This window comes from Callithrix jacchus, chromosome 3, assembly GCF_049354715.1.
Source record: "Callithrix jacchus isolate 240 chromosome 3, calJac240_pri, whole genome shotgun sequence".
Taxonomy (NCBI): Eukaryota; Metazoa; Chordata; class Mammalia; order Primates; family Cebidae; genus Callithrix; species Callithrix jacchus.
The window spans coordinates 50,498,254-50,525,464 of NC_133504.1; the positions used below are offsets into that span (position 1 = coordinate 50,498,254).

Here is a 27,211-nt window from a genome sequence, read left to right on the forward strand (position 1 = left end):
AAAGTGCTGGGATTACAGGCTTGAGCCACCGCGCCCGGCCGTCTTTGGATTTTTATATTATTTTTCTAACAATTTTTTTGAATTGTGGTAAATTTTTTTTTTTTTTTTTTAGACGGAGTTTCGCTCTTGTTACCCAGGCTGGAGTGCAATGGCGCGATCTCGGCTCACGACAACCTCCGCCTCCTGGTTCAGGCAATTCTCCTGCCTCAGTCTCCTGAGTAGCTGGGATTACAGGCACGCACCACCATGCCCAGCTAATTTTTTGTATTTTTAATAGAGACGGGGTTTCACCATGTTGATCAGGATGGTCTCGATCTCTTGACCTTGTGATCCACCGCCTCGGCCTCCCAAAGTGCTGGGATTACAGGCGTGAGCCACCGCGCCCGGCCAGTAAAATAATTTTTAAGTGTTCAGTTCAGTGACATTAAGTACATTCATCTTGTCGTGTAACCGCCATTATCCCTCACTAGAATATTTTCATCTTCCTAGGCTGAAACTGTGTACCCATTAATTAAACAATTGGTCTTAAAACCCCTTTCCCCCACCCTCTGGCAACTACCAGTCTACTTTTTGTCTCTATGAATTTGACTATTCTAGAAACCTCATATAAATAGAATCATACAATATTGTCCCATTGTAACGGGCTTATTCCATTGTAACATAATTATTTTATATTTACTTGGGAATAATTATAAATAAATTATGATTGCCTAAGCTTCTCTTTCTTATGTTTATCTTCTGAACATTTTCATCCGTTTTAATTATACTGGTTATTAACAGAGTAGGCAGTGTTTTGATAAAGTAGGGTATTATAATTACTAACCTAGGAAATATCATACCAAGCTGAACTCACTATATAGTTATATGCTTTTATTATGAAGACAACTGAAACCTAAAATGAGCAATTTGTCTTAATAATAGATCAGAGATGAGTGCATGGGTATTTTGGCAATTTCTTGAGGTTTCTATCACCCTGTGAAACAGTATAAATATCATATTGCAGGGTAACATTTGATTTTATACATTATCCAAATCTGTAATTATATGTTAGAAGTAGGTAAAATGTGATTTTAGGGTAAAATATCGAAGTTCACAAATAAGCTGCTTTCCCATTTGGCTTATCTTCTGTTTGTAAAACAAATAGTAATTTTTTTCTTTCTCAAACTGTATAGATTTTTGAGATTGAACAATAATACTTAAAATGATATTCAGGTGTTGATGATTATTTTTGTTTTCTTGGGAAAAATGTTGGTATGTTGGTGATGTTGTGACTATGAATATAATACTTTATCCATGACATCACTGTTTTATTTTTATTTCTAAAGCTCATATCACTTCTTCTTGCTCTTTCTTGCTTTCCTCAGAGGCACTTTACAGAAGCACAGTTTAATAAAACCTTTTTAGTAGATTAGTAGTTATGGATCTTTCTAAAATCCCAGCTAGAAGAAATAGGATAGGGAGTTGGCATAATGGGAAGTAAGCAACTGTATTTACAAATCTTAGTTGTTGTCCCACAATTTTGGTGTAACCCTTCAACTGACAATTAAATTTTTTGTTTTATCAGTCATCACCCAACCCTAACAGATGGGTGAGGAATTAATCTGATTTGTATTTTTCCCCACAACCTTCTCCTACATAGTGTACTATTCTATGATTAACATTCAGTGAATTCTCAAAGATGATTGATGGGCCTTAAATATATAATATATACATCCTATTTAAATTATGCCAGATTAAAACTACAGAACGGAAGAGCTCCTAAGACCCCTGTAGAAATTTGAAAACAATTTTGATACTCTCGTCCACTCAAAAAGAAATCTGCTAATACTGTAATGTTTTTTCCCTTGCCAGGACCCTCCTTGCCTGGTGTCATTTCTTGAGCTCTCCTGGGAGGAGATTAGTCTAAAACAACAAAGTAGCCAGATGTCTGGTTCTGAGACAGTCCCAGAGGCCAGGCTACGGTAGGCAACAGAAATCGCGTGGGGCTGAAGATCAAAGATACCTGAGAATTACTTATGGGCACATAGTATGTGTCATTCCCATTATTAACAGTCTGAGAAAATTTGTTTCCCTAATTAACCCTTTTGTTGGAATAACCTTAAATTTTAGTGAGTATATTTCAGTTTTGATATGTTTTCTTTTGTGTAGTGTTAAGTACACACACCAAAAAAGAGAAATGAAAAGGAACTCTCATGCCTGATTGAAATCTCTAAGCCATTATTTTTATCCCAAATATATACGCTATCAAGTGTCTTATCATTTATCACGAAATAAATGGGCATTACAATTCTAAGTAAAATTACAAATCAATAGTTAGGAACTATATGGTTTATATGTACAAAAAGCTGTTCTTAAATTCCTACTCCTAATCCTTTAAGCACAATTATTTCAACTTTTAACTGTTTTAGAGTGGTGAATTTTAGATCATAGCTTCCTGCTCTTAAAATGAATTCAGAATAAATCCCAGTGGTGGGAAATCTGTATCTTATTAATAGTTGACCTCTTTCTTTTCACATTGGTATTATTAATGAAATGCTAATTAAAAATTCTTGTTGTCCTTTACCTGTTTGCTTTTACAATATAATCTTGCATTACTTAGACATATACAAAATTGGAAAATACAAATGCATTTGCTGTTTTAGGTTATTCTTAATTCTAGAAACTCTAAATGCTTTCAGCTGAATTTATCTAAGGAATAGGCAAAAATCCAATTATAACATGATTTTTTAGCCTCTGGATGAGAGTGTTAGAAAACAAAAGATTTTGGTTGACTTTGCTACCTGTTTTTCTTTCTGTTTAACATTATCATGTAACAACAAAAGTATGTAAAAGCCTCATTCTTGCTTTTCCTGAGATGTAATCATAAACCATTGTTATCAAGATCACGATTAGTCAGCTTTAGAGCTTTTAAGTGCTACAACACATTCTTTAGCATCTAGTAATATAAACTTGACATAAAAGCTGTAAAAATGTCTTTAAATCTAATTGGAGATATGTGTTAGCAATTTAGTGCAGAGATTTCATATTCTTTGTGTAGTGGTCAAGTCTTCTTTTAATTCCTTGAGGAAAATGAAGCTCCTAGGATCAGTTTATAAGGATTAATTGATTTATATCTTTGTTTCTAGATTTAAGTATTGAAGCAAGAATAAAACAGGCTTTTGTACAAAGAACTAGAGAAACAACTGTATTTTTTTTTTTCAGAGCAGAATTTGTTCCTTCAGTGACAAAGGATGGTCTGTGTTTTTCACTCTTTACACCTGTGTTTCTGCTACTGGCTTCTCCCATAGTGAGCAGCATTTGCTATCACTCAAGCAGTCTAGTTAACTGTCTTTCTGTTTTGAATGCAAATTGAGTCAGTGATGGTCATTTTACCATAAATATTCCTGAGCCCTAAGAAATGGATTACTTTAAGCAAGTAGTATAAGAGAAAACCATAATTCTCTCAATTCCTTTAAGTTATTTTTATAGCAATATTTGATATGAGACAATGCAAGTCATAGTTCTAGAACTAAAGTCCAAAAGAAAGGAGATCCAGCTTCCCAATGGACTATGGCTCAAGGTGCTGTTCGTGTTTCTCCTCTTCAGGTAATGCCATATGTGCCTCCCCTTTACCCTTCACCCCAAGACACATGCACATGCACACACACAAACATACACAGTTTAAATGGGCATTTGCTAAAGAGAAAACTGAAAGATAACTTCTCATTTTGTCTTTCAGAAGTTGCCAATATTGCTGACCACTTATTCTTAATGTATTTATTTTGAATTGCCTCATTGGCCATTGGTGCCCTGCCCCTTGCCTCCGCCTTATTTACCTTATGGACCGTCACTGCACGTATCGTCTCTTTGTGTGGCATGTCTTCCACAACACTGTGCAGAGAAGTGTTTAGTTGTCCTTTAAAGAATGCTGTTCTCGTGATCGTGAAGAAGCCTCATGAGATCTTACAGTTTTATAAAGGGGAGGTCCACTGCACATTCTCTCCTATCTGCCGCCATGTAAGACAAGCCTTTTGCCTTCCATCATGATTGTGAGGCTTCCCCAGCTATATGGAACTGTGAATCCACTAAACTTCGTTTTCTCTAGAAATTGGAAAATAAAAGGTATTATCAAATTTAAGGAGGTAAAGAGTGTTCATTTTCTAGTTGCTTCTTTACTTACTCACTCTACCTTCCTCGTTCATAGATTTCTTTTTGCATTGCCTCCTCCTCTACCTTCTGTTATTTTTTTTTCTTCATTTTTTTAAAGTCGTAATTCTGTTTCTTTATCCTGTCTGTAGCTTTTCAGGAAGGGTTCTGATGTTAAATTAGAGATAAATTGTAAACGCAGGCAATTAAGAACTCTTTCTAAAAACACCTTTAGTAACTTAATGCATAATGATTTAGTACTTGCATGGGTGTTGAAATAGTAATCTGTAATCTTTTTGTCATAAAACTATGTGCTTGCAATATAAATTCAGTTGGCTTTGTTAAAATGTGAAGTTTTAATATGTGTTTTAGTTTCTCTTAATTTTAAAAGCTGTGTATACAATCATAAAATTTTCTTTTTAGTTCGTGATCGCTTGAAAGGTTTTTTGAAGTATTTATTTACTTTTTTACTTGTTTGATCAGTATCTCTTATTTTCATTTAAAGTTATATTTATTCTCATCTGAGATTTGGAATAATAGCTTTGAAACATCTGTTACTGTTTAGAATGGTGGTCTTTTGACTAAGTTGTCCAAGAGGCTAGGGTTGCAAAGTGGTAAGATTAGATCTTGGCAAATGGGAGTGTCCTTTATTCAGCGCATAGCATGTTGCTCAAGGGGGCAGTCGTGGAAGGCAAGGATGTTTGGGGAACAAAAATGATCAGTCCTTGAATCCTTGTGACTTCTAACTCTATTGCTAAAATAAAGATCAACATTTTAAAAAGCTGTAATAGAACATTAAGTATTGCCATTGATTGTATTCAATATGAGTGGTTGAGAGGAAACATTTTAAGTGGATTATTTTTCTTTTGTTCAAGTAAGATTTACATGAGTAAATATGAAATGAAACTACGGCTGATAGATAATCAGATACCTAAGAATAATGTTTGAGAAGCTGGGTTTCCTGACGATAGGAGGCTCAGTTATTTTAGCCTGGGGATTTTGCCTGGGGAAAAATCTATGTGCCTCAACAGCTGAAGGGCTATTCAGGAAGAAACAAAGTAAAATGGCATCTATTTTAACATGTAATTTCGATATCTCATACTTAATCTTATCCTTGGCAGAAATGTCAAAAAATGCTAGCTGCAAACCATCTCTGAAGCCATATCTATACCACCAGATTGAACCGGGTAGATAAAGTTCTTAGGAATCAAATGGTTTTCATTGGAAGAGGAAAGTCCTTTTAGGTAATTCTCTGGAGGGAAGGGAATGCTCTAGGGATTCGGTATAATCCGAATGTAGATGTGGCTTATTTCAAATATAGGAATGTGCAGGCTAAAGAAATTGCTGGCGGGAGTTGGGGGCACATTTAAAAATTAGTATATCACACTTAAATGTGTTTCCTTCACATGATTTTCTATTTGTATTTACTCTCACTTAAAATTTTAAATAATATTTTCTTCACTTATCTTTACTTTTATAAATTTTATAAGTTTTATAAATTTTAAGCTTATCCAAAGTTGAATTGCTAATGCTGGAAATCATACTACAGTTCTGTCCTTATTGCCTTCTTTACCACCCTTTAGGGACCAAATTATTCTAGCTGCATAAGTTGCTATTTAAGGTAAAATCAAGTTCTTAGAGATGGCATAACTAGATTTCTATTTTATATACATGCTTTTCTTTTGTTTACCCTAGAGTGGAAATGTACCTCTTTAAGGAATTAAAGTGGTAAAGTCTGGCCACTATTTATCCTGTCACCACATGGCTGCCGTTGATTGTTTTTTAATCAAAAATCAAGTTTCTATACTTAATGACTTGGAAGATGCATTACATTTTGTCAAAACATAAGAATGCTTGAAGAATAAAGAGCCCCTAGAATCCCCAAAAGATCAAGAAGGAGATGTGTATAATTTTGTTGTTTAACACATATATAAGCATTAATATTTATAATGGAGTTTAGTATTTTGTATTTACACTTCCATCAACAATATATTGTAGTGTATTGTTTAGAGACTATTAAATAGCTCAGGATTTACTTACAGAAGAAAAAATTCTTCTAGTTTTTTTTTTCTCTTTTATTTGACTTTTCCTCAGGTTGTTTAATAAAGAGCAAATTTCTTCAATATGAGGAAGATATTTACTTTATATAAAACTCTGTCTGGTATGTATGGAAGTAATCCAAAGAACTGACAAGTTGCAGAATGGTCACTGTCACCTGTTTAATATGTTGCAAAAACTGTTAAGGTAACGGAGATAACTGTGTGAGTGAAAATTAGTGCCATAGCCTTTGATACTTAATTTTTGCTTAATTATTAGAATGTATATAAAGTATATCAGGTTGGTTGCTGTAAATAATGGTGTTGGTTCCTTAACATTTAAAATTCATAGAACTGTTAGATAAATGTACTTTTGTTTGACCACAGGATCCATTTTTTATTAAAATGCCCATAAAAAAATGTAACATTTCTAGAAACTCATTTTTTTTAAATGATCAGCACAAAATCATCAGTACAAAATGTTTCCCTAGCCAAATTGGTAGTCTCATGCTCTTTTAAATAGCATTATTTAGAATAGTTTTAAAACCACTTTTTCCCATTAAATTAAATGTCAAATTACGTGCCTTCTTTGGAACCTTTTTAAGGGGAAACTTCAAGGAATGAGACTATGTTTAATTCACTGAAATGAATTATGATTTCAAACATCTGTTAAGGTATTTTAAAGATGATCTTATGTAACGTGATAAATAGACATTTTTAATGGAATATACCCTTCAGCTTTTCCTTACTTGATATATGTTGTAGCTTGGAAAGAAAATCACACATAGATAAAAACATTCTAGGAATTAAGCAGCCTTAAAATAAAACATATGTGTTATACATGCAAACAGTAAAAAGCATGTCAGTGGGTCAGCCTTTTTTTTTTTTAAGAAAAACTATCTTCAATAATCATTTGAGATTAAAAAAGATAATTTTGAAGTATCTTTTTTGATTTTACTGTCAGCCAGTTGTAGTAATCTGTCCACATATTTTGCTCATTGGAATCAGTGTGCACAAAGGCTTACACTTTATAGGAACCTTAGGAAGTGCTTGGATTAGACTTAAAAACCACATTTAAAGGAGACATTGGTATAGGAATCCCCTCACTTTTATCCCCGTGAGGAAATAGTGATGGCTGCCATTTAGGGCTTCCTCACACTTCTAGTCCTCTATATTGACTGAGGAATCTTTAGACAACTGGTGACCAAATGGTTAGCTTTTTACCAACTTGGGCTTTTATATTTGAAATTCACATTTAGTCTCATTCCTACCTACTGCTGCAGAATGGCCTTTAGACAACTAGACTTAAAAAAGTTAAAAGGCAATAAGTTAATACCCTGGAAACGATGCAGAAATGTATATTCAAATCATAAATAAGGAAATGCATTGAGTACATTAAACAGACATCGAAAAATGGATTTCTGTCTTTTGTAGTAAGGTAATTGGGCACCACTGCTTGGCAGGAGCTGGTGCTATTGAGCTAGCTCTAGCTGCCACAGGTTGATAGGCAGGTGATAAGGCAGCTTCCACCAGGGTCTGCACAGGAGGCCTACCTAATATGCTGTCTGCCCTAAGGGCCTATGGGAACACAGTTGGATTATTATGTTAATGCATGAGCCCGCTGCCCTCTTCCTATCCCAGCTGGGTTCCCTGTTGTTAGGAACTGCTTTGCACTGACAGTGGAGTAATATGCTTCATGATTGAAAGGGCAAAGGGGCTTGAAAGAAAAAAAAAAAAAAGAATAAGCCTGCACAGATATGTAAATGAGGGAAGGAAATCTGTAGGAAGATTTCACTCTAAGTATATAGAGAAAGTTTATTAGAAAGTTCTTCTTACAGCACTCTGTAAAACCACTCATTTCTTAATTAATTTCTGGGTTTGCTTTCCTTCCTAACACTGTATGTATGCCGTACATGGAAGTATTTTTCTAAACAGGCACTTAACTTGATTTGTTTTAAGCTAAGATGCTCTAACACATTTGTACCCAGGTATAGTGCTGACAGCAGTGCATTTTTTTTGCATGTTCATTATTCTTTAATGTTTGTTCCACAGTTATTTCACTATATTGAATAGAAGAGTTTATTTTTAAGATGCTGAAGGATTTATATTTTATATTAAGATGTCACTTTTATTTCTCTTTATTTTTGATATAAGTTTGGAAAACTGCATGAGCTATCTTTTGGGAGTGGGTGGGTATGGAGGACAGGAAATGGTTGGGTGGGTCAGAGGGATATTTTCTTGAGTTGATGAATTTGATATGAGTGGTGGTTCAAACATTTTATGTTTAGTTAAGATTTTTAATGTTGACACCTTAACATAGTGAAAAGAGTGTGGGCTATATTTTAAATACATCTTATGTTTTTTAGCAGCACAGCATCTATTGCATGAAGTGATATGGGTAAAGATGAGGTATGCACAGTGGCTGGCACACATAGAGGGATTGAGAAGTGGTAGTCGTTGTTAGTGCTAGTGTTGAATTTCCCATATCAACATACCTGCCTGCATTAGGCATGCTTTGTAGATCTGCAAAGAATTTCAGAGTCAGCAAATGCAGAAAGTTTGGGGCTCATTATAGGCTCCATAGTTGAGTAGTATGGTGATCATATATCTGGTGAAAAAGAATTCACATGATTACTTTAATGAAAAATATAAATATATAAACATAACTTTAACACTCTAGTAAAAACTTCGTTCAAGTTTGAGGTAAGTACCTTGTGATATATCAGAAAAGAGACTTCTTTCTGAAAAGGTAATTGTGCATTTGACTTTAAATATTAAGAATAAAGAGGGAAGGAACCAATTCTATCTGAGCAGTCCTTCTTTATAGTTGTAGCAAAATCCTTTTATAGCATGTCTTTATATTACCCATTTAGTTATGTATACATGGAGTATGGGTATGGCATATGTATATATACATATGTATATTTACATGTGTGTATAATGTGTGTATCTGTATCTCAGAATCAGTACACTTAGGGATATTTCTTTTTCTTTTTTAAAAAATTTATTTATTATACTTTATGTTCTAGGGCACATGTGCAGATCGTGCCAGTTTGTTTCATAGGTATACACGTGCCATGGTGGTGCTTTGCTGCATCCATCATCCCATCATCTACACTAGATATTTCTCCTAATGCTATCCCTCCCCAATCCCTTGGCCCCCTGCTATTCCTCCCCTAGCAACCCACCTCCCAGGCCCTTATGTGTGATATTCCCCTATCTGGTGTCTGTATGTTCTCATTGTTTAACACTCACTTTTGAGTGAGAACATGCAGTGTTTGGTTTTCTGTTCTTGTGTTGGTTTGCTGAGAATGATGGTTTCCAGATTCATCCATGTTCCTGAAAAGGACATAAAATCATCCTTTTTTATGGCTGCATAGTATTCCATGGTATATATATGCCACATTTTCTTCATCCAGTCTGTCATTGATAGACATTTGGGTTGGTTCCAAGTCTTTGCTATTGTGAACAGTGCTGCAGTAAACATACATGTGTGTGTGTCTTTATAATAGAATGATTTATAACCCATTGGGTATGTACCTAGTAATGGGATTGCTGGATCAAATGGTATTTCTATTTCTAGATCCTGGAGAAATCGCCATACTGTCTTCCACAATGATTGAATTAATTTACAATCCCACCACTAGTGTAAAAGCATTCCTATTTCTCCACATCTTCTCCAGCATCTGTTGTCTCCTGATTTTTTTTTTTTTTGAGACGGAGTTTCGCTCTTGTTACCCAGGCTGGAGTGCAATGGCGCGATCTCAGCTCACCGCAACCTCTGCCTCCTGAGTTCAGGCAATTCTCCTGGCTCAGCCTCCTGAGTAGCTGGGATTACAGGCACACGCCACTGTGCCCAGCTAATTTTTTGTATCTTTAGTAGAGATTGGGTTTCACCATGTTTACCAGGATGGTCTCGATCTCTTGACCTTGTGATCCACCCGCCTCGGCCTCCCAAAGTGCTGGGATTACAGGCGTGAGCCACCACGCCTGGCCTGTCTCCTGATTTTTTAATGATTGCCATTCTAACTGGAGTGAGGTGGTATCTTGATATGGTTTTGATTTGCATTTCTTTAATGACCAGTGATGAGCTTTTTTTCATGTGTTTGTTGGCTGCATAGATGTCTTTCTTTGAGAAGTGTCTGTTCACATCCTTTGCCCATTTTTTGATGGGGTTGTTTGTTTTTTTCTTGTAAATTTAAGTTCTCTATAGATTCTGAATATTACCCCTTTGTCAGATGGGTAGATTGCAAAAATTTTTTCCCATTCTGTTGGTTGCTGGTTCACTCTACTGATTGTTTCTTTAGCTGTGAAAAAGCTCTTAAGTTTAATTAGATCCCATTTGTCTATTTTGGCTTTTGTTGCCATTGCTTTTAGTGTTTTAGTCATGATGTCCTTGCCCATGCCTATGTGCTGAATGGTATTGCCTAGGTTTTCTTCTATAGCTTTTATGGTGTTAGGCCTCATGTTTAAATCTTTAATTCATCTTGAGTTAATTTTTGTATAAGGTTTAAGGAAGGGATCCAGTTTCAGCTTTCTTCATATGACTAGCCAGTTTTCCCAACAGCATTTATTAAATAGGGAATCCTTTCCCCATTGCTTGTTTTTGTCAGGTTTGTCAAACATCAGCTGGTTGTAGTATTTCGAAAGGAGTTCTAATTGAGCACATTCTTTAAAAGTGGCATTTAAAACAATGTCTTAAGTTTGAACAATAGTTGTTAAGTTGTTAAGACTTTGAAGAAAAGACATTAAAGGAAGCACTAAGCCCATGAGATAGGAGAGAAAAGTCAAAGAATAGTAACTTTTTTGTGTCCTCCTTCTCCAACCAAGTAATAGTGCAAGCTCTGTATACTGCCTGTGTTCAGAACATACTTAGACATCTACCCCAAACGTATCCATTCCACACTGCATAGTTGTATATCTGCCTCAAACATAGCCCATCGTGGAATAAATAATAAATTCTGTTTTAAAGGAAGTCTGATTTTAAAGGAATGTCTTTGTTTTCTTTTTAAGTTGCTTTGGGCTGGGTGCAGTGATTCATGTCTGTAATCCCAGCATTTGGGTGGTGGCTGTGGTGGGAGGATTACTTGGATTAAAGACTAGCCTGGGCAAGATAGTGATACCTCATCTCTACAAAAATATTAAAAAAATAGCTGGGTGTGGTAGCATGCACCTGTGGTCCCAACTACTCGGGAAGCTGAAGTGGGAGGATTGCTTGAGCCTGGAAGGTGGAGGCTGCAGTGAGCCATGATTACACTACTGCACTAGAGCCTGGGTGACAGGGCAAGACCTAATAATGCATAAATGAATAAGCTTTGGGTTTGACATATGCTAATACTCCTTTATAGGTTGAAATGTTCTTGAGGACAGTGATCATATCTTACATTCAGAAAATATTTCTCTGTTTTTTATACACAGTAGTTGTTTATCAAATGTCTGTTCACTGAATAGTTGGGTTGATTTCGATGATAGTAGGCAAATTCAAGTAAAAGTATTCTAACTCCATGGATCCTAGTGTCCCTTGTTTTCTCTTACTTCTCCTTAGTTCTCCTTTCAAGGAAGCATTTCTGGTGTGCCCTTTGGCATCTTCATGCAACTGCTCACTGAGTTAAATTTCCAGTCTCTCTGACACCAGTGATAGTTTCTGCCTCTCCTGACCACTTTCCTGCCTTCACCAACCTTTTGTGCCTCTTTATATCATCCGCATGTTATCATTTTATGAGCACAAGAAAGGCCAGAGTTGGAGAAATGATGACTGGGTTAGAGGATATTGGCATAGGAAAAATGCCAAGATCTTGCCAGGGTGGTTTGTTTGTACCCTCCTAGAAGCCATTACCTTCTCCAGTGACTGTGCGCTCCTTCTGATTGTGCTCCCCATTCAGCTTTGCTTTTCAGGAAACTTCAGGAGAACCCTGAATGATTCTTTTTAATCCAAACTGCACTCCTAATTAGAACTGTGAAGACCTCCATACAGGTTTGTTTTTCCCTGAAGACCTTAAGGTACCTCCCACTCCCAACAATGGTTAAAAAATGTATTTGTTGTTGAATATTTTCTGAAGCCTCACAAATCTCTAAATATTAACAAAGAAGAACCACCTACATAACAGGTTATGATTAAAATCACAGTAAAGTATAAAAATTAAACACTGCCTTTTAAAAGCCTTGCTGAATGGGTGCAGTGGCTCACGCCTGTAATCCCTGCATTTTGGGATGCTGAGACTGGTGGATCACCTGAGGTCATGAGTTTGAGACCAATCTGGCCAACATGGCAAAACCCCATCTCTACTAAAAATATAAAAATTATCCGGGCATGTTGATGCATGCCTGTACTCAGCTACTTGGGAGGCTGAGGCACGAGAATCACTTGAACCTGGGAGGCGGAGGTTGCAGTGAGCTGAGACTGAGACTGCACCACTGCACTCCAACATGGACAACAAAGTGCTCTGTCTCAAAAAAAAAAAAAAAAGAAAGAAAAAGAAAAAAGGGCAAAAAACATGCTAAGGAGTACAAAATTATTTGTGTGTGTATGTGTGTGTGTGTGTGTGTGTGTGTGTGTGTGTGTGTGTGTGTTTAAACCTCCTTTTTAGAGTTGACTGGATAGGGAGCTTTAGAAACTTAGCGTTATCTTTCTCAAAGGAAAAAGTAATAGCTAGCTTAACTAGTCCCTGTTTTACTTGTAATGCATAGCAGCAAAAGTTGTGTGGACAAATGATTAACAGGAAACTGACACTGAAAGGGAGTGAAAGGCAGAACTTGAGTTTGGCTTAGTTTCCTTAAACATAAACATAGCCTGGGAGCTAACAATCTGGTAAGTATGTAAACAGACTCTGAAGATGGACAGGAAAAGTTACCAAGAGGAAAGTGGGCATAGATTAATATACCAGATCTTTACTTTATGGTAAATCCTGGCATTGATTAAGAAGATCCTGGCTTTTAGCAAGCTCTTGGCCTCAGCAGAAAAGTCCTGAGAGCTCCAGGAATGACACTTCTTGAAGCTATCCAAGCTTACCACCAGAGATAAAGTTGTTTTCTGGGGCCATGACAATCCTAACAGCCTGGTAGAGAGTTTAACAATGTTAGTTAAACTTAACATTGAAAATGGGTGCTTGGTCGTAGGCTCCACATAAGGTCTCACCTTTGCAGAAATGATACTATCCTTTTACCAGATGGGAGCATGGATTTAGGAGTCAAATCCCAGTTTCACCACTGATGCATTTAATTTATTTCTCTCAACCACTTAAGTCTGCTGAGCCTTATCTTTTACATCTATAAAAGGAAATAATCCGTATATTATTGGGTTATTTTGAGGATTAAATAAAATAATACTTATTGTCTGACATATAGAAGATGATCAATAAATGTCAGCTTTTTTTTTTTTTTTCTGCTCATGAAATGCAATTTTGAAGGCAAAGTTAAGAAAAAGAAGTTACTCATTCCATTATAACTTCCTGGGTCAGAAAAACAGATTTTTGTCTCCTGCCTTTACAGAATTTTATGCATCATCTCTCATTTAGGACTCTGTGAGCTCCTGATCTAGGGGGAGAAAAATGAAATTCAGTTTGGTTAATAAAACATCTTGGAAGGCAGTTTTTAAACTGCAATGAAGCTAGGTTAAATGGGAGCCAAGTGGGGCCATTTCCAGGGGTTTTGGAGGTGAAGCAATTTGTTTTTATACTTGTATCAGTGCTTTTACTCTTAAATCTCATTTCTAGTCCCTTAGGTTCTATAATAAAGTCTTCAGCACTATACATTTTTATTAAACATCTTCTTCTGAACTCCAATTTGCATTTCAGATAATATAACAAAATGTATGTGTTTCAAATATTCACTGCATAATTGTGATTAGAACATGTAATCCCTCAAAAGATGTTAATTGCAATTTAAATTCACACTGAATTTAATTAAGTGAGTTGGGGATTAGAAAGTAGATGTAAGGAGTAGTTAAGGGAATACATTTTTTAAAAGCATTCACTTTTTTTTTTCTAAAACATGTAAACCTCTTTCAACTTGAAGATTAGAGCTATATAGAAAATATAGAAGAAAAGAAGAGAAAGCAGGTTAAAGAACATCTTAGAAAATTTTCAAACTATATTCACAGTTTGGATTTAAGCTATTAAATAATTGTGGTTAGGCAGGAGGGCTGGTTTGAACAACCTTCTCATTTGTATTCTTGAAGAGTCTTTCAGTACATGTTAACTCACTTGATGTCTGATAAAGACTTAAGTTAAACTGAGATATTTAAGAACTGCAGAGAATGACTGGGTAGGAAGCAGCCAGTGAGATCTTTCCGTCCAATTGTTACCTGATGCTTCAATCTTCCTTTTAATCTCCTTGCCAAGGGGGTATTTTATGAATAATTTGATGTAATAGGAATTTTGTGCATGGACAAATCATGTTTAATTAGTGTTTTTCTATGAAAGCTTCACTGTTTTAAAGGAAATAAAGAGTAACTGCAAGAAACACAGATGTCTTTTTTTTTCTAATGAAATAAAGAATCTTAAAACTTTATATTTAAGGTTATAAAAAGTATCAAGCACGTACATCTCCCAGAGAGTGGGAGAATAAAGTGTGCACATTATCTGTTGTTGAATCAAAAAGCAGTTTTTCAAAAGGCTGCCAGAATAACATTGTACCTATAAACCTTATTTTATTTATAAATTTTTCTAGGAATAAGTTTTATAAAATAAGGAATCAGGGATCAGTTGTAAGATGGTCTAAACAGTTTTAAAAGCAAAGTATATTTATTATTGTTAAGTAACTTTATTGTTTTTGTGTGTGTTTAGAAGAGGAAAAAATTAATTCCACAAACTTGTTTTGAATTAGTAACACCATGAATATGATGTGCACATTTCTGGAGAGAGGAAGAGAGAATATGTGTTTTAATTACACACAGTGGCTGTCTGATACTTTGCTGGACTATAAATAGATAACTTTTTAACAAATAAATTTCAGTCTTAAAAAATGTTGCTCTTAGTGGAAATATTTCATGTGAAAAATCTAGTGGGAAACTCTATCTTTGTTTAATAAGAAATTGAGTATCTTGGCTGGGCATGGTGGCTTACACCTGTAATCCCAGCACTTTGGGAGGCCAGGACAGGCGGATCACCTGAGGTCAGGAGTTTGAGACCAGCCTGACCAACATGGCAAAACCAAACCTCTACTAAATATACAAAAATTAGCTAGGTGTGGTGGTGGGTACCTGTAATCTCAACTACTCAGGAGTCTGAGGCAGGGGAATCGCTTGAACCCAGGATGCAGAGGTTGCAGTGAGCTGAGATCACGCCATTGTACTCCAGCCTGGGTGACAGAATGAGACTCCATCTCAAAAAAAAAAGGAAAAAGAAATTGAGTATCTTAAAAAGAATTATGAATCTGAGCTTTACATCTGGAACAAATTTCTTTGACTTTATCATTTCTATTGTGAGTTAAAGGAATACTTTTTTAAAAATTGGTAAATGAACTTGGTTTTAAGGAAGAAGAGCTCTGTTTTTATCTAAGATAACATCTGTGGCTTTAAATATTTAAATCCTCATCTTTTTTATTTGCAACCTAAAATCATTCTACATAAATATCTTCATTTATTTGCAATTTTTTCCTCCAGAAATGACTAATTTGATAATAACTGTCATACATTCTTTTTCTAATAACATAAAATTACTGTTATTCTCAGTGGCATGACATTATTTTTCTTTTGGGTTAAGTTCACAGTATCACATGAAAATAATTTTTGGCCAATGATATTTTGAGGGAAAGGCTTACTATTCATTCACTGTCCCAAAGTACATTGCATTGTGTGGCTTACACCTGTAATCCCAGCACTTCTCTTAGTCACGTACAATGTTCTACAATGACTATATAATAAAATTTTATGTTCTTGTATGGTTTATAATATTTTAATAACTTATTTTTTATTATAGAAGCATTATGTATTCCTAGTGAGCAATATGGAAAAATAAATAAAAAATACTATAATCTCACTGTTCCGATAACTACATCAATATTTTTATGTGTATCTTTTCAAACCTTTTAATCTGCACATATGTTTAATGATATGAGGTCATACAATGCATACAATTTTGTAACTCTGTCCAATTAATATATTATGAACATCTCTCCATAGTGTTCTACAACATTCTTTTAGATTGTTCATTATTCTCATGTATGGATATATAATTATTAATTTCAGCTCTGGATAGTTCCTTTTTTTTTTGCTATTAGAAAATAATGGGGCCAGGCGTAACTCATGCCTATAATCTGGGCATTCTGGGAAGCTGAGGGGAAGGATTGCTTGAGCCCAGGAATTCAAGACCAGCCTGAGCAACACAGTGAGACCCCGTCTCTGCAAATTATAAAAAAATTAGCCAGGCCTGGTGGCACATACCTGTAGTTCCAGCTACTCAGGAGGCTGAGGTGGGAGATCGTCTAAGCCGAGAAGATCAAGACTGCAGTGAGCTGTGATTGTGCCACTGCACACCAGCCTGGGTAAAAGAGTGAGACTTTGTCTCAAAAAGAAAAAAAAAAAAAAGAAAGAAAGAAAAAGGAAATAGTGGTTTGCTGAAGATCTTTTAGCTAAATCTTTTTTTTAACCTGAATTCTGTTTTATTTTCTTGTGGTTTGTTGTTGTTGTCTTAAAGACAGGGTCAGGGCCGGGCGTAGTGGCTCACGCCTGTAACCCCAGCACTTTGGGAGGCCGAGGTGGGTGGATCACGAGGTCAAGAGATCGAGACCATCCTGGTCAACATGGTGAAACCCCGTCTCTACTAAAAATATAAAAAATTAGCTGGGCGTGGTGGCGTGTGGCTGTAATCCCAGCTACTCAGGAGGCTGAGGCAGGAGAATTGCCTGAAGCCAGGAGGTGGAGGTTGCGGTGAGCCGAGATCGCGCCATTGCACTCCAGCCTGGGTAACAAGAGCAAAACTCCATCTCAAAAAAAAAAAAAAAAAAAAGACAGGGTCTTGCTCTGTCACCTAGGGTGCAGTACAGTCGCATAATCCTAGCTCACTGCAGCCTCAGACTCATGAGCCCAAGGAGTCCTCCTGCCTCATCCTCCCAAGTAGCTGGGCATACAGGCATGTGCCACAACACCTGCTTTTTACTTTTTTGTAGAGATGGGATATTGCTACGTTGCCCAGGCTGGCCTTGAACTTCTGGCCTCAAGCAATCCTCCTGCCTCAGCCTCCCAAAGTGCTGGGATTACAGATGTGACTGAATTATTTTCTGAGATAAATTTTTAGAAGAGACAATTCTGGGTCAAGGGGCATGTATGGACATTTGTAAGATACCGATGTTTACCACACTTTCAGCAATGTTAATAAAGTATGTGAAGTTAACTTTTCCCTGAACTCTCTTTAATCATATGCATTATTAGTTTTAAAAATCTCTGCTTATTTAGTGTTTTTCTCCCCATACTACTTTTTTTTCTCCTCCTAGAGCAAGTTGGTCTATGTCATAAACAGGAGAAGTCCACATAATGTTTTATAGACATGTGTATTTAATAAATTTAATAAATGTTTTTATTTCATACTTTCGCCCCAATTTTCATTGCTCGCATTTTAGAGTAAATTCTAGAGGGCAGCATTTTAAAAGTTGCTGTATTTTTTTTATTTTACTTCAAACAAAAGACGTACACGTTGTAGTTGCTCAATGTGTTATTTAACTGGATCTCTAACCGTGTTATAAATGGTGCCTGTAGAAGGATCTGGGGACAAGACCTTTAGGCTTTTTTTCTTTTTAATCACATCTTAAAGATCTTGGAGAATCTGAACTTATATAAGAATGTTTGGGCTACTGTTATTACAGTGAAACCTTCTGAGAGTATCTTCACAGGTAATTTTTTTTAGAGAAAGTCACTTACAGATATAAAACGTTTGACCAGGAGAAAGCCTCAGGTTGTCAGAGTTACTTACACACCATTGTTCAGCTGGGGCCCTTTATTAAATCATCTCTTGGCAGTCCATTAGTTGTGGTGCTACAGCTATTGCATGGCTCACTAGGCTAATATACCTTCAGTCACTAACGGAAGGATAACCTTAATAAAAATTTGAAGTCGATTTAGTGCTTCACTGCTTGCTGACTAGTGTTTTACTTTTTAGTGTGTCTATACAATTTCCATGCTGTGTATTTTTGATATTAATATACATCTTAGCTACATAGTATATTAGAGTCAAATAAAGATTAATGGTCTGGAGAAGGAAGGGTGTTTGGGAACTCTTCCTTGTAATCCTGACTCAGCCGAGGTTAGACATTGTGTGATCTTGAGCAAGTCACTTCCCACAGTGGGCTGCTGTCTAATCCTTATGTAAAATTAAGAAATTTGGAAGAGATTTCCTAGTATTTATTTCTGTACTACTTTGTTATTTGTAGAAAATTTAAACCACGTTCTGCCGAATGTAGCACTTTGAAGCTTGTTTTAAACATCAGCTATAATTTTACAAACAAAAAAGAATTGCTATGTTCTATCCCATATCAATATTTGACAAACTAGGATGAAGAATAAAACAAAAGAAGATCCACATTATTCAGTGATAAGTGATACAGGAGAAAGCTCACTTAAACTTAATTAACTTTAAAAAAATCAACATTTTGTAGCAATTACTGAAAAATATATTTCTTTAGTCTTTATTTAAAAAAATAAAACTAAATTATGAAAATAAGCTTATTTTATCGTTCACTTAACAAAATTTACATGAGAACTATTCACTGATTCTTGGCACGAATGGAGAAAGAATCAAATGTTGCTTTTAGGGAGTGGAAGCTGATGTAATTTTCCTGAGAAAATTACTTGATGACTTGATGTCATATCTTTCTCGTTCATTTTTGTAATAATAATTGTCTTCATCAACTTTCACAGGTGCTCTTATTTAAAAAATATCCTGATCACTCCTTTTAAGCACCTATCATATCTTCTTTTTTCTTCTCATTGAGTTTGTTCTGATTTTCATGACTTACTTAAATTCTGCAGGATGGGTAGTTAGTTATATAGCGACTTGGTTATGTTTTATTTGTGATATATTTACAAGGTGTTTAAAATACTGTACAATTAGTGAGAGTAAGCCAACCAAAGGTGGAATGTAGAGATAAATATTATTGTGAAGTCGTTGGGGTGTGTGTACAGAAAGGGAAAAGGTTTTCCTAGGTATGGTTTTAGAACTGGTCAGTTCATTAGTGAGCCATTCCCCACTGTGATGTCTCTTGTTTCCTCGTACAACCTAGGTTCTTAAGGAACTTGGAGAATGAATACTTAAATAATGAAGGCTTACTGGGCCTTACTTTATATGATATTTTGTACCATACCCACTGGTTTCATGTGTGCCATCTCATTTAATCCTCACAGTTTTGGTTTTTTTCTTTTGAGATGGAGTCTTGCTCTGTCATTAGGCAGTGGTGAGATTTCGCTAACTGCAACTTCTGCCTCCTGGGTTCAAACAATTATTCTACCTCAGTCTCCCGAGTCTCTGCAGGTGCGCACCACCATGCCCGGTTAATTTTTGTGTTTTTAGTAGAGACAAGGTTTCATCATTGGGCCAGGATGGTCTCAATCTCTTGATCTCATGATCCGCCCGCCTCAGCCTACGAAAGTGCTGGGATTACAGGCATGAGCCACTGTGCCCACCCTCACAAAATTTTATGAAGTTGGCATTGTTTTTCTCATTTAATGAAATGAATAAAGTGAGATGCAATGAATTTTCATAGCTAAGTATGTGACCAAGTTTTGAAATCAGATCTTCTGATTCCATTATAAGTGCTTGTTCTAGTATTTTATAAATGCCTCTGTGATGATTTTAAATTAAAGTTTATTTAACATGAAATCCTTATCATATTTAAACAAATGTGAAACGAGGGTATCTTTTTTGAATGTTAGGTAAAGTCTAGCATCCAAATCATGTTACTGTTGAAAATAATGACTTGAAAAGACATTTTTACAAATCACAAGCAGAGCCCTGAAATTTTTTCTTAGGTAGGAAGTAGTAACAGCAATTCTGTGGTTTTGGTTCAATTCTAATTGTGTTATGTTAAACCTTATTATTTGTTTATTGAAATTTTCTGTGTAAACCTCAAAATCAAGTAAATATAAACAAGCTAAAGCTTAATGTCATATAGTTACGTTTTTCTACTTTTTGTTGACTTTTAAAATTTTTATAATTTAAAAAGTCAGATGTTTGTGTATATAATTTATAGACAGTAAAATTCATACTTTAAAATTATATAGTATGATGTTTTAGAATTTGCATAAAATTGTATAAACACTACTGCAATCAAGATTTAGAACATAGCCATCAGGGCAAAAATTCTTTTATGGCTCTTTCCCCTTCCTCTACCTGCAGTCCTTGACAGCCTGTGATCTGATTTCTGTTTTACCTTTTTCAGAATAGTTTGTCAGTGGAAGCATACAGTACATACAGCCTTTTGTGTTTGGCTGCTTTTACTTAGCAGAGTGCTTTTGAGATTCATCCATGTTGTTGAGTGTATCCGTAGTCCATTCCTTTCTATTGCTGAGTCATATTCCATTGTGTGAATGTATCATAATTTCTTTATTCATTCACCACTTGAAGGACATTTGGGTAGTAGTTTCCAGTTTTGAGCTATTACAAATAAATCTGAACATTTGAATACAAGTCTGTGTGAATGTAGGAATATCTGTCTCTTGGATAAATACCTAGTGGTGGGATGGTTTGGTCGTATGGTAAATATATGTGTAACTTCAAAAGAAACTTCTTGTTTTCACAGTGACCTTATCATTTTCAGTCTATACCAGCAATATATGACAGTTCTCATTGGTCCACATCCTTACCAACACTTAACTGCCAGTTTCTTTTTAAGTTTTAGCCCTTCTTTGTGGTACATAGCAGGATCTCACTGTGATTTTAATTAATTGATAGTTCTCTATTAACTAATGATGTTTAGGATCTTTTTGTGTGTTAATTTGTCATCCACATCTCTTCTTCAGTGAAGTGTCCCTTCAAATCTTTTGCCCATTTTTAAGAACTTGGGGTTGTCTTCTTGTTTAGTTGTAAAAGTTTTGTTTTATTTTGTTGTAAAAATATATTCTGCATACAAGTCCTTTATCAGATACATATTTTAGAAATATATTCTCCCAGTCTGTTTGCTTTTTCATTTTCTTTACAGTGATTTTGAAGGACAATGAAGTCCAATTTATCTATTTTTAATTTTTATGATTTAAAATTTATAATATTAAAAGTTTGTGATTTTGTAGGCTAACTTAGATATGTTGTCCTAATCCAGAGTCACAAAGATCTTCTTTAAGCATTCTAGAAGTTTTATAGATTTAGTTCTTATGTTAATTATGGCACTTTGAGTAAGTTCTGTTATTTTAGTGAGTTATTGAACCTAAGGGGGACATTGGAACCCCAACTGGAATTTGTAGCCAGTTGATCAAAAGCATGGGTAGCCTGTGGACTCTTGAAGTGCAGTGGCTGTATAAAGTAAGGGCAGTCCTATGGGGGACTGAGTTTTTAACTTGTGAAGTTTGACACTAATTCTAGATGATTAACACCAGAATTGTATTGCAGTACACCCAGTTGGTGTTAGACCAGTTGGGTTAAAACAAAGTAGTGACTCTTTAAAAGTTCACAAATCGCTGTTCTAGAGGTATATCAATTTTATTTGTGTTTTTCAAAGGTCCAGCTTTTGATTTCAGTGATTTTTTTCTTTACTGTTTTTCTGTTTTGTATTTCATTAGTTTCTGCTCATATCTTTATTATTTCCTTCCTGTGCTTATTTGGTATTTAATTTGCCCTTCTTTTTCTAATTTCTTATGCCTTTGTAATTATGCCATCTTACCCTTCTTGGTGTTGAGTGACATTATATTTGCACCTTGAAATTGGCCATGGTAGGAGTATTTACATTATGAAAATCAGCACATATTACCAATTGGTGTTCTCCCTTTATCCTGAGCCAGTGGTTAAATGGTTACTAGCACACTATTTGTAATGACAAAAAAAACAGCTTTTAAAAGTTTTCTTAGGGAACCTAACTTTAAGAAAAAACTCCAATAAAAACTTCAGTCAGGAAAAGAAAGAACTTACTAGTGAAAAATATTTACAATATAGATTTTAAAATCTAAAACTGTGAAGAAGATTGTACAGTCTTTGATCCTGAAGACATAAAGAATAGGATTGGTGGGCACCATTTGTAAATGATTTCTGTGTAGTTTTTTTTTTTGAGGAAAAGTGCCTTGATTAGATGATCTGCAGAAGTCCATTGAAGTTCTCTGAATCTATGGTAAGTTATTTCCCAGAAGATGGTAGGAAAGCTATTTTATTGCTAATGAAAAGCTGATGAGAAAGTTATTGCTGAGGGATTGATCCATTGCCCTCTTAAGAAGCTTTGAGATTCCCAGACCTAATGGATGGAAAAGAGCAGAAATAACAGAGTCAAGAAAGCTAGATTCTAAAATTTGTAAGCAACATTAGATGCTTTGACACAGGCTGCCACTTACGTTTTGTGGATGCCCTTCTAAACAAAGTGTTAGGGGGATTCTTGGCCAGTTCCTTTCTCAGTGTCCTGAGAGCTTAGTTCATGTGTTGGCATTAAATAGAGCTTCCATTAATTGATCAGAAAAGTGCTTGTTGTATATCACTAGGAGATATTGGAAAAGCCCATTTTAAAGTTAATTTCTTTGATGCCATAACTCTTTGATACCATTGATCTTCTTGTATTGTACTTATTATGATGTCTCTCTTCTAGCCCTAGACTGTGAGTTGGTATTCTATGGTATTTATTTTTGTGGTTGCTTAATAAATTTGGGTTGATGGAATGAATAATAAGAGAAGCATTTTATTTTATTCTTTTCTGGAAGAGATGGGAAACCCAAAGGATTAAGAAGAATTAAACTTGAGGAATATTGAGAAATTAACTCTTTAAACAGATATAATGTCAAATAGTATATAAAATGTTAAGTAAGTTTCATTCAGCTTAATCTTCAATATGTACAATGAAAATCTTAGATAGGTATCAATAAGCTATTGACAGATAAATGGTATAAATAAATAGTATTTTCGATTTAAGTGTTAGTATTCTGGGTCATACCCATGGTTTGTTTCTGTGAATATTCAGTGTTAGCATAGCAAAGAAGAATAAGCAGTTTAGTCTTCTTTTAAGTAGTTTCCTTTTGGTATTATCTTCAATTCATTCAGTTTTTAATCAGACATTGAGCATCAATATGTGCACAGCATTGTTCAAACTTTGCCTAAAGATTAAAGAAAGAGCCTCTGAAATTCTTAACATAATTCTAGGAGAAGCACAGACGAAAAAATATTCTTAATTCCATTTACTCCAACATAACCATTATGCCATTTTTTCTATGATATATCTATAAATGTCTGTAAAAATAATATATAAAACAAATAGTGTGGATGTAATAGAGAGGGTACAAGAGATGTCAGGAGATGATTTCTATTCTGTCTTTCTGCTGTCCAATATGACTTTGGGAAAGATCCTTTGCCTGTTTGGAGTTCTGTTTCTTGATTTACAAAGCCATTGTCATAGTATTTAATGGCCTTTTCCACTTAAAAATTCTGATTTTATAGAAATCGAACACCTTTGAAGACAGATTTCAGGAGGATGCAGTTGAAAATGTTTCACTAAGTTTATTTTCACCTCAATTATAAGGCAGATTTTAAAATCTCGAATTAAATATTTCCAACTAATATTAGGTATTGTTATTGTGAACCAGTAACACTTAAAGTAACAAATTCTTCCAGAATCAGAATGACAATCTGAATTGATGAGCTTATTTGAACTAATAATTATATTTTTAGGAAAATATTCAAACAATTCTTTTAAGCTCATAAAAAGTATTCTACTAGAAATAAGAAATACAGAATCATCACTATTTTAAGTACATGACATTTCATCAAAAAAGCATACCAAAGAGAAATCAAAGCAGCTGTGTTACTTGATTCTTTTTGCACCTCAAGAAAATCGATTTTGCCCTTCCTCTCTTGCTCCATGCGTATTGAGAAAATGTGGATTGGTATGCACAAACTATTGCATATTGTGTACCAGGGCTCTAAAAGTGTTAAAAGGTGTCTGGTTTGGCTTAGAAGGGTCAGTTTGTACATTAAGTGATTTTTGTTGAACAGTTAAGATGTCCTTTTGCTTTTACTGTTTTGTACTAGAATTTTTTGTATGTATTTTAGCGGTTATTTAAGAGTCCCCTTGTGCTTAGAAAGGAATCTGAATATATGTGCCATTAAAAAAAAAACCTCAGCACAATGTAGGTTATTCCATCAATATCATCAAATGACTGGGAGCTGCAGTTGGAACAATATGTAAAAATACAGCTTGTGAAAGATTTCCTTTATTAACTGTCATCATCCACAGAATATATGTTCAAATAAACGTTGTGCAATAACTAAATTTGAGATTAATAGGCCCCTTAAGAAACAGCGAAGTCATTCAGAATAGTCAGTGAAAAATAGGCTGTAAGACTATAACATGCACATATTGTCCTGCTTATGTGCTCTCCCTGGTGTCATTCCCATTTATCACTGTCGGCCGGTTCTGTTCTCATTAAAACACTCTTGCACAAAAGCAACTTAATTTTCTTAAGAGGAGAGGACACCTGATTCAATTTAGCACCCAGAAAACAGTAACTTGAATATATTTTTTCCTTGCCTGAATTGAGATGAATAGTTACAAAGCATAGCAACCTCCTATTCACCTCAAGATTTAGAATATTAAATAATTTTTTCTACTGGTGTTAAGAAATGGACCTGTAGAAATAGGCAAGAAATGTAGCTTGCTCCTCACGTCAAACATTCACTCTTAACTTTGAGATTATATATTTATATACACACATACATTATATATATACATATATAATACTATATGTACTATATATTTTATATGTATATATATGCACCTATATATATAAATGTGTATATATATAAATATATAATCTCAAAGTTAATATCTATGATTTTATATATATTGCATATATAAAATACATACTTCAGAAGTGTATATATATACACTTCTGTTAATTCCTGTAATATTCTAAAGCAAAGAATTAAAATTAATTTTTCTTTAAACTGATGAATGCCTTGTAGCAGTCCTAAGTCTTCATTTAGCTTTGTTTGTTGAGAGAAAATACTCAGTAATGGTTTTAAAACAATATTCTACTTTTTAAGTCATGGCTGCTTAAAGCATACAATGATACATGTAAAAATGGTATCAGATTAAAAGTGCCCCCTTAATATTGAGCATAGTGTATAAACTCACATTTTAATTGATATCTTATATATGTTTACTTTTCTATGGTATGGTTTAGTAATACTTAAATATGACATAGAAATATAGAATTCAAATTTTTCTTGTAATGACATCTATTCAGTGAAAATAGTGGTAATTAAGTAGTCAGTAGTAAAACTAGGAACTAAGTTGCATAGGAGAAAGTTAATCATAATTGGCTTTGAAAGAAACGTATTTTTTTATTTTTTTTTGACTTTTTATAGCACTTTACAAACTACTTTAAAAATAGAATGAAAATGTTTTGTGTTTTCATACTTAATTGAAAACAAAGTATTGGAATTCAGTCTTTGATGTTTTAGTCTTTATGTGTTTTTAAAACTGAATCTATGCTTAAAGAAAAAATAAATATTAAGGCTGTTTCTCCTTCCTGTGAATCAAAGCCTGATGGGTTATAAATTCACATAGTTGAGGAACTTTTTTAGGGTAAGGCAATGTAGCTTTGACCTCCAACAATTAAGACTAATAGTTTTCTCTTTCTTATTTTCAATGACATTATATGCAATTGGAACAAGAGATTATACTAAATAAGATTTTATATACCTACTCAAGCTCGTATTTTAGAGAAAACAGTTTTTTATTTATCTGACCTGCCAGAGTAGCCCTTTATTATTTTTTCCTTTGTTTAGGAACATGGTAGTGTCAGGCTTCAAGTACTAGAAAATCAGACTAAAAGCTTTAGCAAGCAGGGACTTACTTTTCTCATATACCAAGATGCCTGGAGGTAGAGGCTTCTGGCATTTATTCTGCGGCTCAGTGACATTACAGTGGCTATTCTATCCAGTGCCCTTCTGGATGCAAGATAGCTTTCACGGCTCTCGGCAGGAAGAAGCAGCAGTACCAGAAACTAACCTTCCTAAACCCCCACCATCAAGCATATACCACTTTCTATCTCATAGGCCAGAACTTTGTTGCGTGGAAACCCCAACTTTTCCTTTGTCTTATCTTATGGTGTGTAACTTCTATACGTAATTTGTTAAAACTTTTTTTCATGAAGGGATGTCAGATTTTATCAAATACATTTTCTTCATCTATTGGGATAATCATGTGGTTTTTGTCTCTCATTCTATGGATGTGGTGTGCCACATGTATTGATTTGCATGTATTGAACCATCCTTGCATCCCTGGGATAAATCCCACTTGATCATGGTGTATTATTGTTTTGATGTGCTATTGGATTACATTTGCTGGGATGTTGTTGAGGGTTTTTTGCATCTGTGTTGGTCAAGGATATTGGCCTGTAGTTTTCTTTTTGTGTTGTGTTCTTGTTTGGTTTGGTATCAGGGTAATGCTGACCTCATAGAATGAATTAGGAAGACTTCCTTCCTCTTCAGTTTTTTTGGGTAGTTTGAGAAGCATTGGTATTTTGTTCTTTAAAGGTATGGTAGAATTCAGCAGGGAAGCCAGCTCGTCCTGGATTTTTTTTTGGTGGGAGGCTGTTTACTACTGATTCAATCTTGTCACTCATTATTGATCTGTTCAGGTTTTCTATTTTAGCTTCTCCTTTTTTATATGTACTTTTTCTGTCTTGCTTAAAAAAAAACTTTTCCTTTCTTAGGGCATAAAGATAGTTTCATATTTTCTTTTAAAAGTGATAAAGTTTTGCCTTCCACGTCTAGGTCTTTAATTTGTCTGGTATTATTTTTCCTTTAAAAACACCTAGTTACTTCTCTTTTCCTCACTGCTTTTATGATACTCTTGTCATACAGCTTTCTCACATTGTTTAAAATTTTTTATTGTGAACATTTCTTCAGTGGAGGTGTTTTTATCTGGTAATC

General features: G+C 34.8%; 1 protein-coding gene across 12 annotated transcripts in view; it reads left to right on the forward strand.

Moving 5' to 3' along the window:
• Positions 1-27,211, forward strand: part of SLC10A7 (solute carrier family 10 member 7) — a 291,318-nt gene that overhangs the window by 48,563 nt on the left and 215,544 nt on the right. Inside the window, exons 5-6 of one of the 12 annotated variants that reach the window (XR_004740612.3) lie at positions 1,852-3,585; positions 3,719-12,135. The exons of 8 other annotated variants lie outside the window; for them this stretch is intronic. Coding sequence is in view for 2 of the 4 variants with exons in the window: in XM_054252874.2 (XP_054108849.1) it covers positions 113-274 (162 nt within the window). In the remaining 2 variants the exon portion in view is untranslated. Of the gene's footprint in view, positions 1-112; positions 715-1,851; positions 3,691-3,718; positions 12,136-27,211 lie in introns of those variants that run through there. 3 more of the 12 variants (XR_013532872.1, XM_035292875.3, XM_054252874.2) reach the window with 3 other exon arrangements.